Source organism: Sarcophilus harrisii, chromosome 1 (genome assembly GCF_902635505.1).
Source record: "Sarcophilus harrisii chromosome 1, mSarHar1.11, whole genome shotgun sequence".
Taxonomy (NCBI): Eukaryota; Metazoa; Chordata; class Mammalia; order Dasyuromorphia; family Dasyuridae; genus Sarcophilus; species Sarcophilus harrisii.
The window spans coordinates 454,202,859-454,222,076 of NC_045426.1; the positions used below are offsets into that span (position 1 = coordinate 454,202,859).

General features: G+C 35.5%; 1 protein-coding gene across 1 annotated transcript in view; it reads right to left on the bottom strand.

Moving 5' to 3' along the window:
- Window positions 1-3,288: 3,288 nt before the first annotated feature.
- The window catches only part of VXN (vexin), a 33,203-nt gene continuing 17,273 nt past the window's right edge, over window positions 3,289-19,218 (bottom strand). The window contains exons 3-6 of the mRNA XM_003759727.3: window positions 18,149-18,311; window positions 15,506-15,567; window positions 11,139-11,239; window positions 3,289-5,760 (exon numbers count right to left, since the gene is read on the bottom strand). Of these exons, the coding sequence (XP_003759775.1) occupies window positions 5,574-5,760; window positions 11,139-11,239; window positions 15,506-15,567; window positions 18,149-18,311 (513 nt within the window). The 3' untranslated portion in view covers window positions 3,289-5,573. The remainder of the gene's footprint in view (window positions 5,761-11,138; window positions 11,240-15,505; window positions 15,568-18,148; window positions 18,312-19,218) is intronic.

Consider the following 19,218-nt stretch of genomic DNA (forward strand, 5'->3'; position numbering starts at 1 on the left):
CCTAGCTCATTGTTAAAAGCTATAGCCCATGACACAGTACAAGTCAGCTTCTTTCATCTTCTGTCAATAGCATATTCTTTATTTTTCTTAAACTTCCTGTTTTAGGCCTTGGTCCCTAAGAACTATTTTTCCACTTTATATTTCCAATATCTGAATCAAAAACTTGTAGGTAACAGGTGCTTAATGAAGATCTGAATTTGACTCCTGGCTTTGAGACATTCCCCCTGTTATCTTGAAATCTTCCATGGACCTGTTTCTTCATCTATAAAAATAGTGAATTTGAACTTAATGATTTCAAAAGATCCTTTCTGTAACAAATCTATTATCCTATCTTGTGATGTTCATAGAATGAATGAATGAATCTGGACTTGTTCCAAATCCAAAGTGCCAAAAAATGAGATTCTCAGGACTAATGACTGGTCCTTAGAATGAATTCTCTCCTTTAATCTATTTGTAAAGTCCCAATAAGTTGAAATTCTTAAAATTTTAGATTGAATTTATCTGAGTTCAATATTCAATTTGAATATTGAATTGAAGAAAATTATAGCTCTTAGGAGAAGCCATGGTTCTTCTCTGTGCTTATTGTTTCCTGTCTTTCCTTTCATGCCCCAAAGAAAGCTGAAAACACAGACATCTTGTCACATTATTTATTCTAAACTTGTCCTGTCATCTGAGACAGCTTTTCCTACCCCCTGTCCATCTGCAAATTCTACAGGGATTTTGTGGGCTGGGGAAGAAATGAAGATTTGCTTCAAAGAGCCCTCATGTAAGAACTGAGGTACTTTATTGAACTTGGTCCTAACAGAGACTATTTCCTTTCCCTACAAGTCCTGGAAATTCTGATTCCTCTGGCATGAGAAAACACCAGCTTTGGTCATTCTGAATGGAGACACCACCCAGACCAACCAACCTGGAAGTTGGCCTTGCCTTCAGCAAGTGGCTGGGGCATTATTCACACAGGAAGTTTCAAATGGGATTGAGTGTGAAATGAAAATCAGCTGGCATCACTCATCCTGTCAGGCAGAACTAGCCAGGCATTTGAATGGTCAATGTGTTCTGAGACTTTTCCTACTGACTGAGGGGTTTAGAGATGCAGCACAAATCCAAAAGAAGAAGAAGGCTGTTGTGTTTTGCCAGGACTGAAGCACTTCCTGGGCAGAGTTTGTTATATTAAAACCAGACAATGGAAAGAATGTTTTGAATCCTTTGATTCATTCTAACTTAGGGAAAGGTGCAGTACACAGCAGATTCACATTTCTTTTCTTTCTGTGGGATGATACAAAAGAAATTTGTCACTTATCCAGAAAGAATTACACACTCCCCTGCATTTCCTATTGCTTTTATTCATGTCACATACAAAGCATATCTACTTTTATTTGAATGAATGAGGCAAAATATGTACCACATGAGAATAGCATTCTATTGACATTACATAAATAAATATTAAATAAGTTACATTTTGCATAATTCCCCATGTACAAGTACTGAAAATTGTTATAGATTAAATAAATTACAACAAAAATAAATAACATCTTAAACTATTAATTGGTAGATTGGATACAATTCCTTAGTCTTACTCCAACCTTTTAGCACCCAAATCCTAGATAATTTAAATATGCCTTTGTTTAGAATCAAAGGAGTCATTACAGCACTTGAGTCCTAAGCATAAGAATTGTATTTGGGCTATATAGGCAGGTTATCAACAATTCAATTGGATAGGTTATGGTTATCATAAGATATGGAAGAATGGTCTCCTCAGATCTTGATGGGTTGGGTTAGCTCATTATACTCTTAAATTTGTGATTTATCTAAGAATTTAAGGTTTGGGGGAATTTGGGGTTGTTCTTTTTAGTAGCATGGGCCTTAAGAAATGAACTCAAATCCCATGTTGTAACCAGGACATGGATATCAATAGAATGCAAGTTCCTCTGAGGTCAGGGATTGTTCTGTTTTTGTCCATATCCCAGGCACCCAGGTCTTCTAGTGTTCTGAACTTTCTAATTCAGAGCACTCGGTAGCAAATTGTGCAACCTGAGATTATTTAGTAAATATCGGGGGGGGGGGGGGGATAGCTAGATGACGCAATGGATAGAGCAATAGCCCTGAAGTCAGGAGAACCTGAATTCAAATCTGACCTCAGAAACTTAATACTTCCTAGTTGTGTGACCTTAGGCAAATCATTTAACCCCAATTGCCTCAGGAAAAAAAAAAAAGTGATGGTGACCATAAGATTTCCAAAGAGTAAAGGAAAATGTAATTACAAAACCATAATCATTTACCTCATGTGCACAAACCATGTCCCAACTTCCATGAGACTGATTCTTTCAAAAGTTCTGGAAGGGAACTTAAAGAATCTTAGATTCAGCCCCCTCATTTTACAGATGAGGAAACTGAGGCCCACAGATGTTAAGTAGTTTTTTCATGGTCACTTAGGTAATTTAAATGGTTGGATTGGAATCCAACCTCAAATCCTCTGATTCCAAATTCAGTACTCTTTTCACTGGCCATATTTAAAGTTTTGTTCCTTTCTTCCCCATTCAGTTGTGAAAACTTCCCACAAAGAAACTGCTAAAGAAAAAAGGAAGGAACATTTCCTCGAAATAAGTTAATGTTCCTCAATTTTATATCTCTAATTTTCCTACCACTAAATTTCACAATGTTTAATTAGTTTATTTGTACCAAAATTTTCTGAGACGTGGGTCAGAGTTGGTAGCCTATTATATAGGTGAAGAAACTGTGAAGTTTGAGTCATTTAGTTCTTGGAGTGCAGGACTAACTAGGAAATGCTGTTTTCTATGCAAGTACAGCATGATTCTCCAAAGGTCTTTCCAGTTATAAATCTATGATCCCAGAAGGATTTCATATATTAGGGAGGACATGAAATTGTAATGACAATCTTACCAGAACAAGCTGCCCAAGTAGTTTTCTCTTTCCCCTTGGGAATCTTACTTTAAGGACATTAGATTGGGATTTTTATTTTTTAATATATGTGATGTGGGAATTGTCAATACATGTGTCCATTCTACATAGTAAGACATCTAACTAATGATCCAAATGAGACTTTGGGACTTCAGGTGTAAAACAAATCAGAAGCAGTAGAGAAAGTGGTGTAAAACAAAGAAAATATTAATAATCATACTCTAAACCTGATCAAATAAGGAATTATAAGAAAAGCAGAGATCATCTTAAGCTTAAAGCAGAATTTTTTTTTAGAAAAAAAATCATTCTTCCAATTTTCGCTCATAAAGAAAGACCTACTGAATTATTAGTAATCTTTTTTACCCATTCAAAAGTGATTTGTTTTCTTTGGTCAAAGATAAGTTTTAAACCTGAAGAACTATATGTGCATATAAATACACACACATGTATACATATAATTTAACATATATATTTGTGTGTTTTAAATAAACACATAACAGAAAGCATTTAAAAATATTTCAATATTTTTGGGAGGCAGAGGAGTTTGATATATAGTTTAAAGAAGTTTTCCTGGCTCCTGGGAATAGGGTCTTATATATATTACATTAATCTCTAGTTAATATTGTAACTCAGGAGTATTGCCCCAAAGGAGAAAGAAAAGGAATTGGGATCAAAAAGAAAGGTTACGTATGCTTCTAAAAATCTGGAGAATATAGTTTAGAGCTTCTTAAGCTTTTTTGTGCCATGGACCCCTTTGGTAGTCTGGTGAAGCTTATAGATTCCTCACTATAATGTTTTAAATACATGACATAAAATATATAGGATTATGAAATAACCAGGGAAATTGAAAAATAGTTATCAAAATATTTTAAAAAAGAGAAACAAATTCGTGGACCTCAGTTTAAGAAACCATATTTTAGCGTGATCATTAAAGACATATCAGTTTATTTGTTTAAGCTAGAAATCTTTGATTGGGTTCTTTTTAATCACTTTATTTTACTCCAAGTTTTTACTTGTTTCCAAAAGGGAACTTACAATATAATAACTTACACTGAAGAAGTGTTTGCAAAAATGACCTTATTTACTCTTGCAGCATACAATGAAATATTAAGGGAGCAGGTGTTATTTTCTCCATTTTGCAGGAAGGGAAAAGAGGTGCATGTACACACACACACACACACACACACACAGCCAATGACAGGACCAAGGTCATATATACAATTAGGTTATAGAGCTTAGACAAAGACATGATAGCATGATATCAAGGAAAGAATATTGGGGACTGGTTTCAAGTTCCATTAGATGAGTAAATTGCTGATTGATGGGTGACTGAATTTGATTTGTGGGCAAGTAAGTCATTTAAATAAACTTTGTGCCTCAGTTTTCCCATCTGTAAAATAGGGATATTAAGACTCACCCTTCCTGCCTAAAGAATTAGGAGTGGATGAAATGAAATAATGTATATGAAAACACTTTGGAAAGTTAAAAGCTCTATATAAATATAAGATTTTTTTTTCCTACTAGACTGTGATGCTTTGGAATAGCACATATTTCTTAGTCATTCTTCCAGAATGTCTTACACATAAAAGAATAAAGTATTCACACATACTATGATTCCAAAGTCCTGACAGAAATATCTTGATGACGACTGAAGCTGATATGGGAATTAATAAAGGAATATCTTTTGGTACTTTATCATACCAGTTATGAATACTCATTAAAAAGAATTCAATAAACAAGTGGATGTGGTAAGAGGCATAGAAAGGACCATTGTGCTTCACTGGTGACTCAACATCCATCTCTTATCATGACATCAGAGTCAGGAGCAGTTTTAGCAGAGCAGAGAGAAGTTAAGGACCTTAGAACTCAATCATCTAATCCTGGGGTTATTTTATCATTACTTATTTTGTGTCAAGGTTCCCTTTGGTAGCTCATAAAATCAACGGATACCTCCGGATATTATTGTTGTTGAGTCATTTTTTAGTTGTCTTGATTTTTTGACCCCATTTGGAGTTTTCTTGGTAAAGATACTAGATTAGTTTGCCATTTCCTTGTCCTGCTCATTTTACAGATAAGGAAACTGAGGCAGGTCAAGATGATTTGACCATAGTAGGCATTGTACCACCTAGCTGCTCATAAAATAAAATACATAGAATTACAAAGGAAACTGAAAATGTTGAAATATAGGTTATCAAAATATATGTATTTGTTTTAAAAAGGTCAAAGACCTTAGACTAAGGACTCTTGATCTAACCCAACTTTCTTATTGTATAGATGATAGACTAGAAAAGAGGAGACCTCCTATGAATGTCTTTGAAAACAGGAAGGAGTTTGCATGAAAATTGTGCTAGAAAACATGGATGCAATACACATCAAGTCAAAAAAAAATTTTTAAGTTTATGACTGCTTCTAAGAAGAAATACCTTGTCTTTGGGGTAAATTCTGTTCCTCTATCTCAAAGGAGGCATATTTGTGAAAAGGGAGAAATAATGGTATGTTTTGAATTATCCACTAGGAGAGGAGGGTGTGACTCAATACCTTGAATTATTGTGTTATTGGGGATCTTAGTATTTGGAGCTGGAAAGGACCATTGCCATTGCCAAAGCAATCCCAAATTTGGAGAACTGAGCAGCTCCAGGAGGAAAGATCACCTTTCAGTCAGCCTCAAAGGCGCAGTTTGTGGCTCCCAAGTATTCTGACTTCTTTTTGTGCTTCATCCACATTTTCCGAAGGATATTGGGAGTGCCACAGCTAGTTCTGCCTGTCAGTGGTACAGAGGCTCCTGCTCCCTGGGAAAAGGCTGAATCATCTTCAGGCATCTTCCTGGCCAGTCTTCTAGGTCTAAAGAGAGAGGGAGAGGGAACAGAAACAATGTCTACTCTCTGTCTCATAGCAATGATATTGAGTCTCTTTCCTTTTGCTTCTGGGCTGTCCCTTTCCCGAGAAGGAGGAGAAGGAACTTTTCTGCTCCTGTCTTCATATTCTCCCTTTTTCAGGTTGATGCCAGAAGGAAGCCGGATGGCTAGATTATTCCCTGGAGCAATCCTGAAGGAGCAATCCTTCAGAAAGAAAAAACCTTCAGTCCTTCCTATGGTCATTTTTAGCATACATTTAGAATCCTCTATAGTCTGATTTCAATGCTGGTTGTTCCCTCCCTCCTCATCTGGTGCATCAGAGTATGTATGCAGGTTTACTGTTTTTCATTTCAATGGAAGATGCTGGAGGGCAGAGGCCATTGCCTTTTTTTTTAAACTTCCAAATCTTTTTTTTTTTTTTTTTAAATATGTTAGCATTGTCTGACAAAAGTGCTCGTCTTTTTTCCCCCTCACCAAATTTGTTTTTTTAAGTAGCTTGAGGGATATCCAAGAGTAAAATATTGTGCCCCTACTGGTGAAGACTTTATGAGCATCTCTATCACCAACCCTCCCTCCCCCATAACTGTAACTATATAAATTATTATTAATTTTTAACTAATTAAAATAATTTTTGTTGTTGTTGTTGTTGTTGTTGCGAAGAGGACCATGACATCCAGGATGTCATGATTTGCAGATGAATTGGATTTAAGTGAAGGAAGACTGTTGCAGGTCCCTGTCTCATTTTCCCCTCCAGAGCCATCTGGGTCCAGTAGCAAGATTACTGGAAATGGCCCTTGAAAACAACTTTAAATGACACCTAAACTCAGGAGATGCAGACAATTTTAATGTTAATTTATCAGATAACAGATTTAGAATTAGGAAGGGCTAAGAGGCTATCTAGCCACTGCAGCCCTCCTGGCAGAAGTGTTTATTGATTTGATGGACTGAATGCATTCCCAGCTTACTCAGCCTGTTTAAATACTCACTTTCTTCCAGGCTTCATGCCTTATCTCTTAATTGATAATGACCTTCCTAGGGCCAAATTTTCCTTGAAACTCCTTTGCCTTATCTTATCTACCTTTAATCAATAATCAGTCAGCCAATATTTTTACGTGCCTACTATGTACCAGGAACTGTTTGAGAAAGCAAATACAAAGAATGAAACAATCTCTATTCACAAGACATTACCTTGTATCATGTTTATTTCCCCAGTAGACTGTGGGAGTACTTGAAGATCCCTGGTGCCTAAAGTGGCTCATAAATGGTTTTGTTGGTCAGTAATGTCTGACTCTTCCTGAAATGATTTTGTATTTTCTTGGTGAAAGTACTAGAATGTTTTACCTTTTCCTTCTTCAGCTCGTTTTATAAGATGAGGAAACTGAGGTTAGTAGAGTTATAGAGCTAATAAGTATTGTTATGCCACAGTTCTCTTTTATTGTTCTGACTCAGTTTCCCTAAATTGTCTTGCTTCGGTTTCCCTAATTGTTCTGCCTCAGTTTATAATTGTTCTGTTCAATCCTCCAAAACCTCCCCTCCCTCTTAATCAGAATATTTGATAAGGATAAAAGATCTTATATTTTAGAATATCAGAATGCCTTTCCCCATCCTAAGCTATCAGAATATCAGATACCTTTTATCAGATGCCTCTCCCCATCTCCAGGGTGCCTCCCTCCATTATGTCATTCCCATCTCCGGGGGCTCACTCCACCCTGAGTGCTGTTCCCACTCTCACCACCCTGATTCTGTTCCTGCCTCGGTCTACCCTCTGTGTCTGAGCCATGTGTATATATGTCATTGAGAACTCACATTGCTGGATTCTTGGAGACAATAGTCTCATTCAGCCCTGGGACCAAACCATGGATCCATTTGGTCCCAGTAAATCTCTCCCTTTCAAATAAAATATTAAATTCTCTAATCTCTATCTTGCCTCAGTTTCTCCAGCATTACAGGATCTGAGGCTAGATTTGAACTTAGGAAGATGGGTCTTCTTGCTTCCAAATGAGTATTCTATCCATTCTACACCTGACTGAAAATGTTAGATGTTTACTAAATGCTTTTTGAATGAAACCGAATGGGATAGGTCAAGTGATTCAGGGTCTCAAGTCCACTTCGGTTCTGTTCACATTAGACTGGAGTTGTCAGGGCTTGAGAAAAATGAAAATGGCCTTTACAGGATGAGGAAGGACTCATTTTCTTCCTAATCTACACCTGCTCAGACTGAGAGGTGAGGATTTTTAAAAGTTGCCTGGGGAGGCCATAGGGACAAAAAAAAAATCTAATATTTTTGTTTGTTTTCATTGTGTGATGTTGAGGTACTAATTGAAATATATGTGTATTAGAACTTGTGGTCTAGACCACTTTCAAATGCAGTGACTTCCGGTTGTCAGCTTGTCTCCTAGTAAAAATCAATCATGATTATTGGCATGCAAAGCAATATGCTGCTCAGCACTTCACCTTGGAGAAAGTCTCTTAACATAATACTGGGGACCCAGCTGTTGTGATTCTTTTGGCTTCACCCCCAGGTGTTGGCTAAAGTCTTGCTAAAATTTTTAAGTCTTTCTTTCTGAAAAATCCTTCTAGTTAGTCAAATAGTATTGGTTCACATTGATCTCACTGTTTTTTTTTTTTTTTTAAACTCTCACATAGTATTTATTTTCTGACTTATTTTGATATTTAATCCTATCCAGTCTTAGATTCCCTTTGGTTACAGCTTTGTTTCCCTTGATTCCTTAACTAGATTAAAAACTTCTTGCAGGTAGACCCTCCTTCATTGATATAATTCAGTTTGACAGACATTGACTGCCTAATAATGTAAGGCATTATGCTAGGCACTGGGAACAGAAAGATTAATAACAGATCAGTACTAGCTTCCAAGTTTAATTTGTTACTAGACACTATATGCATATTATATATTAAATTTAAAATATACTAATTTGTAGAGGGAGAAAACACTAATAGGGTAAAGGGGAAAGATTAACAAGGTAGCCCTCGTGTTGACTCTTGATGGAAGATGAGGTTTCTGGGAGATGGAAGTGAGAAGACAGTATATGTGTGAATGTGACAGACAATGGAGATGAATTGTTGCTCAAAATGATAGCTGGTTGTTCAATTTGGCTGGAATGTAGAGGGTGTAAATGGGAGTGATGTAGACTTCTTTTCTATCCTTCTTGGTAGTCATCGGGAGTGATGTAGACTTCTTTTCTATCCTTCTTGGTAGTCATCATAGTATTTACCAAGCACATTTTAGTGTTTTAACTTGAATGAACTTGATTTGAATTAAAGACTTCTGTTTAGCATCTTCTATCCTTGGTAAGAGAGTGAAAAGTCCAGGGAATACCTGTATTCACCAGTATCCACCCTAGTAACTTGTGTCTGGTACCTTTAGCTTTCTAAGGTTGTTCTCTCTGACTTGTCTCTTCTACAATTAGATTTATCCTCCATTCATCCAGGGCAGCTAGATAGCAAAGTTAATAAAGTGTCAGGTCTAGAATCTGGAATGATAAACTTCAAACCCAGCCTTAGACACTTAATAGCTTTGTGACCCTCGGCAAGTAATTTAACCCTGTTTGTTCCAGATACCCATCTATAAAATGAACTGGAGAAGGAAATGGCAAACCACTCCAGTATCTTTGCAAGAAAACCCCAAATGAGATTACAAAGAATTGGACATGACTGAAAATGACTGAATGAAGCACCACTTTCTGCAACTTCAAATGGGGTCAAAAAACTCCAGCTGAACAACAACAACTACTTATCTATCAAAATGATCTTCCTAAAATGCAGGGCTGACCAGATTATTATCCCACTCAGTAGACTTCAGCATTTCCTTATTATTTCTAGAGTAAAAATAAAATCTTCTATCTGACTTTTAGATTCCTCTATATCCTATTTTACCTTTCCAGTCTTCTTACATCTTTTCCCCCTTCACCCACTCTATGGTCCAGTGACACTGGCATCCCTCTTCCAATTCCAGAATGCTATTCTTCCCAATCACTGTCTACTGACTTTCCTGGTTTCCTTCAAGTCTCAGCTAAAATTTCATTTTAAAAAGCATTTCCCTGTCTCCCTTAATACTAGTACCTTTCCTCTTTTGGGTATCTCCAATTTATTTTTATAGTTGTTTATATATTGTCTCTTCCATTAGATTATAAGGTCCTTGAGGGCAATAGTTGTTTGGGACTTTATATTTAGCAATGTTTTGTATTTAGAAATTTAGTGCACCAAACAGTGCTTGGCATAGTAGGCACTTAATAAGTATTTGTCAACTTGATGAATCATATTTCTAAATGTTTTTATAATTATTGCCTACTATCTCTTTATATATCCCTGAAAGGAGAATCACTGTAATTCATTGGTACTTTATTGAGGATGAACTAATGTTACAGATACAAGAGCAAAAAAAAAAGGGATGGAAGAGTATTCCCATGCTTTTATTCTAGGCTACTAACCCTTTAATTGGTTCTGTTTTGGAAGAAACAATTATATATATAAATATAATAATATAATAAATAATAAAGTTTGATAGACAACAATTGCCTGATAATGTAAGGCACTATGCTAGGCACTAGAAATAGAAAGATTAACAATGGATCAGTCCTAGCTTCCAAGTTTAATTTCTATTGCTAGACACAATGTGTATATTATATTTTATACTATATTACAGGCATGCTTATTTGTAGAGGGATCAACCGCTAATAGCAGGGGTGAAGGGGAAAAATTAATTAATAATATTTATTTTAAAAAGCTGGAGATAGAGTAGGGCAAAGGAACTTTAAAAAGTATTTTGTAGATGAATATTTATTTATACATTTTGTTTCTTTACCCATTACAAGGAACCCTTGGCTTAATTCACAAGGTAATTTTGATACCAATGTTTTTGGGACTCTAAAGGGATGTAGTCTGTTTGTATGTATAAGTATTTGTGTGTTGTCTCCCTCTCTCCCTTAGAATCTGAGTTCCTTGAAGACAGAAACCATTTTTTCTTTTTTCTTTTTTTTTGCATCAAATTCCTTACTTAAGGACTTGGCACCTAGAAAATGCTTAATAAGTGTTTGGTAACTGGTTTTAAAAAATCAATAAAAAATAAAAACAAATTGATATATTGAAATGGATAAATATCACCCAAGTTAATGTACTTATTTCCATCAAAATAATTCAGATTAATCCTGGAAAAATGAATGTTGAGGCAACTCTAGAGACTAGAAGTTTATTCCCCTCCTTTGAAGGGCACTTTCTTTGGAGGTGATTTATGATGGATCAAGTTTTTGAGTAACTAGATGACCTCTGACGTAGGCCACCTGCTACTCCTCATCCTCCTTCCAGATAGATATTTGCCAGGAAGCCTCAAAAACACAAAGAACTTACTCCTTTGTCAGAGTTTGGTCATTTTCTTCTGTTGCTATTACTTCATTCACAGGAGGTTGTTTCATGGTGATCCTGGGCATGGGTAGTGAGGTCTGGGATATCTGTGCCATGCAGAAGGATGAAAGAAAAGTGTCAGCATATGCTATGTTTCTGGTAGTATTGGTTAAACTTACTTAAAGGGAACCTTTGTAAATTGAATTTTAAAAAGTTCAGAGGAAAAGCCAAAAGGGACAAGTGACCATTTAGTGAAACTGCTAGCCTGGAACGAAACAAGAATTTTCCACTTGGAGTTATTTTTGATTTTTCCTTCTCTTTTATCCCCTTTATTTATCATCAGGTCTCTTCATCATTCATCCCACAACGATTATCAGGTCAAGGTCTTTGCCACCTCTTGTCTGGACTATTATATCAGCTTCTCTGACTCCAGTTTTTGAAGCAATAACAACTCATTTATGTGTACCTAAGCATTTGCATAAGACTTGTTTCGGAAAACCTTGTGATGGAAGGAGTGCAAGTACTATTATCTCCATTTTTGTTATTGTTGTCTTTGCAACCTCAATTTAGGTTTTCTTGACAAAGATATTGAAGTAGTTTGTCATTGCCTTTTCGAGTGCATTTTATAGATGGGGAAACTGAGGCAAACAGGGTTATGATTTGTCCAGGGTCACAGATTTGAACTTAGAAAGATAAGTTTTTTCTGATTCCAGTCCCAGCACTCTACCAATAAAACCACCTGGCTGCCAAATCCATTTTGCAGATGAAAAACAAAGGCAGAAGGAGCTTAACTTACTTGGGGCCATATAGCAAAATAAGTATCAAGGTTGAAATTCAAATTCAGATCTTTTGATTCCAAGATCAGTTTTCTTTCCATTAACACTGACAAATATTTGTATAGCATTTAATATGTGCCAGGCATTGTGGATAGTGCTTTACAAACATTATCTCATTTGATTCTCATAACCTTGGGAGGAAGATCCTATTGTTCCCATTTGATAGTTGAGAAAACTGAGTGTTGCTTGACCAAGAACACATATCTAATAAATATCTGAAATATCTGGTTTGATTTGAAATAAAGTCTTCCTGATTCTAGACCAGACACTCCATCCATTATATCATCATGCTGACATGGTGATCATATAGTTTATAAGAATAGAGCATATGTTGGCATTTGCAATCTTTCCACTTCTTCCTTTCTAAGGCCACCATCTTTGATTTCTGTTTTCTGTCTTCCTTCCCTACCCCCTACACCCATCCACCCGGCTTCATATGCTGATAAAACCCTTCTGAGGACAATTTTTTTAGGTATACATCTTTAGGCATCCTGATTATTATGGTTGCTGTCCTGTTTTTCCTTGATTTTCAAAAAGCAAGCCCAGAATTAACTCATATGCCATATGAACTTAGGCAAATTGCATAACCTCTTTTTAATCTAGTCTCTTCATTTGTCCACTTGGGGTGATGACACTCAATCTACTTGATAGATAATTGTTGAGGATTTGATGAAATAATAGGTTAGGTCCTCAAGAAGCTTATGTTTTAATAAAGGAGACAACTTGCAAGCAAATATATACAAAGCAAGCTATAAACAGGATAAATAGGAAATAATCAAAAGAGGTAAAAGACACTAGAATTAAGAGGGTTGGGAAAAGTTTCCTATAGAAGATGAGATTTTAGTTGGGACTTAAGAGATACAAGGAAAATTAGAAATTAGAAAACAAAATTAGTATTCCAGGTACAAGAGACAGCCAGAGAAAATGTCTAAAGTCTAGAGATAAGAGTGTTATATTCATGAAGCATACAAGAAGCCAGTGCCAAAGAGTATGTGTTAGGGAGTAAGGTGTAAGAATATTGGAAAAGTAGAAAAGATTATGGAGGATTTTTAATGCCAAATGGAGGATCCAAGGCAATATGACTGCATAAAAGAGATTAATGTCTAAAAAATAAAAGAGGGGATGTAGAATTCATTCAAATGTCAAGGGAGTCCTTGATAGAAAAATTTAAAAAGAATACTTATCCTAAGTGAGTAGGTGGAGTGGTGTTTTGTTTTCTTATGAGAATCTTATCGTTCCCTCAGATATAACTTAGAATTAACTAGCTATTCTCAAAATGATTTATTGAAGGACTTATAGTAGACATTGGATAGATGCTTGTTGATTGATTTGGCAAACTGAAGGACCTCCCCTCTTTCCCATTCCAGGCCACCTAGTGTGAATTAGTAACAAAAGAGGGAACAAAAACATCTTCTGTGTCTATGTGAGACCAACTTGGCAACATTCCCTATTGCATTAGACCAATTGCATTAGAACTGAATTATTTTAAAAGAGAATTGTTGATGACAGTACTATCTAAACTAATCTATTTATTTAGTGCTATACCAATCAAACTCCCAAGAAACTATTTTGCAGACTTAGAAAAAATAACAACAAAATTCATTTGGAAGAACAAAAAGGTCAAGAATTTCAAAGGAATTAATGAAAAGAAAAGCAAATGAAAGTGGTCTAGCTGTACCAGATCTAAAACTATGTTATAAAGCAGCAGTCATCAAAACCATTTGGTACTGGCTAAGAAATGAAGAAGCTGATCAGTGGAATAAATTAGGTTCACAGAACAAAACAGTCAATGACTATAGCAATCTAGTATTTGACATATCCAAAGACTCCAGCTTTTGGGATAAGAATTCACTATTTGACAAAAACTACTGGGAAAATTGGAAACTAGTATGGCAGAAATTAGGCATTGACCCATACATAATACAGTATACCAAGATAAGGTCAAAATGGGTTTATGATCCAGACATAAGACATAAAGAATGATATTATAAACATATTAGAAGAACATAGGATAGTTTATCTCTCACATCTGTGGAAGAGGAAAGAATTTGTGACCAACAAAGAACTAGAGATCATTATTGATCACAAAATAGGTAATTCTCATTATATTAAGTTAAAAAGTTTTTGTACAAACAAAACTAATTCAGACAAGATTAGAAGGGAAGCAATAAATTGGGAAAACATTTTTACATTCAAAGGTTCTGATAAAGGCCTCATTTCTAAAATATATAGAGAATTCACTCAAATTTATAATAGTTCAAGTTATTCTCCAATTGATAAATGGTCAAAGGAAATGAACAGACAATTTTCAGATGAAGAAATTGAAACTATTTGTAGCCACATGAAAAGGTGCTACAAATCACTATTGATCAGAGAAATGCAAATTAAGAAAACTCTGAGACACCACTACACATCTGTCAGATTGGCTAAGATGACAGGAAACGATAATGACCAATGCTGGAGAAGATGTGGGAAAACTGGGACACTGATACATTGTTGGTGGAACTGTGGACAGATCCAACCATTCTGGAGAGCAATTAGGAACTATGTGCAAAAAGTTATCAAACTGTGCATATTCTTTGATCCAGCAGTGTTTCTATTGGGATTATATCTTAAGTGATCTTAAAGAAGAGAAAGGGACCCACATGTGCAAAAATGTTTGTGGCAGTCCATTTCATAGTGGCAAGAAACTGGAAACTCAGTGGATGCCCATCAGTTGGAGAATGGCTGAATAAATTATGATATATGAATAGTTATAGAATATTATTGTTCTGTAAGAAACGACCAGTAGGATAATTTCAGAGAGGCTTGAAGAGACTTAAATGAACTGATGCTAAGTGAAATGAGCAGAACCAGGAGATCATTATACATGGCAACAACAAGACTATACAACGATCAATTCTGATGGACGTGGCTCTCTTCAACAATGAGATGATTCAAACCAGTGTCACTTGTTCAGTGACGAAGAGAGCCATCTACACCCAGAGAGAGAACCATGAGAATTGAGTGTGGACCACAACATAGCATTCTCATTCTCCCTGTTGTTATTTGCTTGCATTTTGTTTTCTTTCTCAGTTTTTTTCTTCCTTCTTTATCTGATTTTTCTTGTGCAACAAGATAACTGTATAAATATGTATCCATATATTGGATTTAACATATATTTTGACATATTTAACTTGGATTAGACTACCTGCCAGCTAGGGGAGGGAGTGAGAAAAAGGAGGGAAAATTTTGGAACAAAAGGTTTTGCAAGGGTCAGTGTTGAAAAATTACCCATGCATATGTTTTGTAAATAAAAAGCTTTAATTAAAAAATATGTAATATAAAAAAAGAGAATTGTTAGTGACATATAACTATCTCTTGACTAAAGAGGCCTTATAGTGGGGTAAAAATCAACGTGGTTTTAAAAGTACAGAGACTTTCAATAGTGAAATGCTTTTCTATCATTCTCAGGTGCAAAGCTAAAGATATCAGTGTGTCTGTTCATGGCATAGGCATAACCCAGCAAATATAGGTAGCTTAATTTATCTTACTTACCAGAGATTTTCCATATGCTCGATTCCCACATAAAATTAATGGTTTGGGTTCAGAAATTCCCACTGCAGAGCAGAACAGAAATAGCATTATTGTTCAGTGGTACCATGTGTCTTGCCTCCCTCTATTTCTGTGTATGGTTCTAGTAGCCAATACTCAATACAAAGATAGTTAAGGACTTTGTGCTAGTTGCTGAAATCAGAATGCAGAGTGAGAATCTCCAGAAAAGCAAGTGGAAATTTTTTTGGATGTGAAGTGAGATAATCTCTCTTAACACATTTTTGATGGGGAAAGGGAAAAAAAGAATCACTTCTATACCCCTATAGTTTAGATCTAGGGATCTAGCATCATGGGAATTTACCTAATTTGCTTTAGAGAAGTGGAAATTGCCTAACTGTCAGAGAGTTCAGTCTTACTAACCTTGGAAATTTATCATAATGGAACAGAAATAAAGAGTTGTAAGGGATCTCAAATCCTGCCTATAATTATAATAATAACAATAGCAACATATTTTTATACAGTACTTTGAGCTTTGCAAAGTGCTTCCCTCATAATTACTCCCTGAAGATAGACTAATTGAATCCCTGATTAAAGCATGTCAATAACATCCTGACAAGTAATCATCCAACTGATTCCTGATATCTAGCAATGGGGCACTTCACTACCAAGATATCAATGGATCAATGATCACAGGGTCCCTGTGGACTCTTTCTTTGAATGAGAAGAATGCTTTCTTCTGTCAGAGTTATTTCTTTGGAGAAGGAATAGTAGAATCCTGCATGTATGTTAGATGAATCCTCATCGTATAGATGTCTCCTACTTCCTGACTTTCCAAGCCTTCCAGGATCAAAGAGCATCCTATTTTTTAAAAAGGATGCATTCTCTTTCAAAAACAGATTATTTGCTGAGAAAATTTTGAGGCATGATTAGTGCCTTGAATAGTGATTCTCAATGTATGGTACAGGGAATGAGACCCCTTTAGGAGATCTATGAAATCAAAACTAATTTTTATAATAAAACTAAGACATTTTAATTTCTAATATTCTAAATAATTATAGATATCACTCACATAATAAACAAAAGCTATTTTGGGAGGAATCTGTAGTAATCTTTTAGAGTATAGAGTGGTCCTATGACAAAAATTTTGAGAACCACTGTCTTAGCATATTCCAATGTTATTTCTAATACTCAATACCATCTTTGCCTTTTGGAATATGATGATAGAGCTATTCAATGGAAAAGAAATATATGACAACTTAAAACAAATTAATGATAGCTCTGGATATTTTCTGGTTCTTTTTTACTCAAGTTAAAACAAATGTTAGACCAGATGGGGATAGAATTTTAAAATGCATTTAAATTGAATGAATTGACAAAGTTACCTTTTGTTGATGAGTGTTTATTAAACTCCTAAAGTCAAGGGCTTCTTTCTTTGTTTCTTTATTTCTCTTTCTTTCTTTCTTATCTTTAATTTTTAGAGCTGAGACAATACATAGATTGAGTGCCAAGCCTGAAGTCAGGAAGAATCATCTTCTTGGGTTAAAATATGGCCTCAGACTCAGTAATTTTGTGACCCTAGGCAAGTCACTTGACCCTATTTGCCTCAATTTCCTTATCTGGAAAATGAGCTGGAGAAGGAAATGGCAAGTTATTCTAAAGTCTTTGCCAAGAAAACGCCAAAAGGGGTCACAAAAACTTGGATATTACAGAAGAATGACTCAACAACAAAAAATTCCCTGACCCTGACACATTTTCTTGTCCATTGTAAGGATCTAATAAAAGTTTGTTGACTGTTGTCTCCCTTTTGCATTAAACTCCTAGTGCTTCCCATATATGATCCTGCTTATTCTTATGACATTTTAGTAAAGTAGGTCACAGGATCACAGAGTAAAAGGCTTCTAATAGTTCATTCATACTTGCTCTTCCAGATTAAGAAACTGATATCCAAAGGACAAAATGTTGCATAGCCTATAAATAGAAAAGCTAGGATTCAAACCTTGGTCTTTTGCTTATATATCTACTGTTCTTTCTATTACACTCCACACCAGATGGCTTTGTTGGGCAGATGAAATATTAATAAATGAAACCAGTTGCCATTTTTAGGAATCCAAAAAAGTCTTTATTGATTCAGGAAGGAGAGTAGACCCCCTTAATTTTATGCTGGATTATAATGAAAATTCAGGAGCCATTTCTTTTAGTTCAGCAAAAAAAGAAAGAAAAAAGAAGGCTTAGATCTGAATGCCTATAAAACTTCATCTCACTTATATCTGGATCAACCTGGACCCTCTTCATGATGAGAGAACTGAATACTTGGATTCACTTACAGATGACTCATCCTTTGAAAGGAAAGTAAGAAAGACTATGTGGGCTTGAAAAATCTTCATGCAAGTGTATATCCTCTTTCTCTCTTCTCCCTTCTCCACATATGGCAAGACTTGAATCTGTCAGATTGAGGATCCTACATTGCTGAAAATCAAACAGATATATGGGATTCCCTAAACTGTGCCAATATTTGAATTGCTGGGATGATATAGGTCAGATCTCAATTATCACTGATCAGAACTTAACAGCTATGTGGATATCTTGGAATATGAAGATAGTGTCATCTAGTTACATATCCCCTGAAGGGTAACAGGGCTTACTTACCATGTCTGGTCATGGTTTTGGCCAGGGGCTGTCCTTGTTGCCCATTCTGGAGGCGGCCAAACCTCCTTTCTTCACTTTCTCTGCAAAAGACCTGAAGTCGATCATTCCTGTGGGGCAGAAGCTCTAGAGGCCCATGGATGTGATAATCAGTTACTGCTACCACCTACAGGAAAGAAAAAGAACTGACTTGTTCATACTTTTCATTCTAAAGCGTTATGGTCATCTCTTCGAATTAATAAGAAATGTTGTCTTTTTCCTGAATCTGGTTAAAGTTTTTTGTTGTTCAGTTGTATCTAATGTTTTGTATCCAATGGTTTTTTGTTATTGTTGTTGTTGTTGTTTTTGCAAAGATACTGGAGCAATTTCCTCCTCCAGTGGATTAAGGCAGAGATTAAAACATTTGCCTAAAGTCATATTATATTTGCACAAAGTCACAGTAAGTATCTGAGGCTAAATTTGTACTAAAATCTTCCTGTCTTTAGGTCCACTGCTCTACCCACTAAGCTACCTACCTGCCTCCTCTAGTTAAATCTAGGAGACTTAAAAATGACTAAAAATTCAATCCTTTAAAAAGAATTGGAGAAAACTTTCCTTTGCCTTAATGTTGATTAAAATTAGTCACATTATCTCAGACTTGGAAGAAATCTCAATAATCTTATAGGCAAACCCTTACATACAGATATTTTTAAATATATCCATGACAAATGACCATCTAGCTTCTGCTTGAACATGTCTAGTGACAGGGAACTCACTACCCTATTTCTATTCCCATTTTGGACACTTTTTTTTTTTCATTTATTATATCAACACCAGCCTTTCTGAAAATTTTACTCATCAATATTAATTTTGAACTTTGAGAATAAAAAGTCCCTCTCATTTTAAAATATTAAACTATTTCACTGAAACTCTCAATCCCTTCTGAAATCTCTTTTTTGTCTTAAATATCTACACATGCTTTGAATAACCCTCATATGGCATGAATTTGAGTCCATAAGGGTTCTCATTAATGTTCTTTTATTTTGTTTCTGTTTTTTTCTGAAAAGAAGAAAGTCCTTTACTCTGGAAATGAG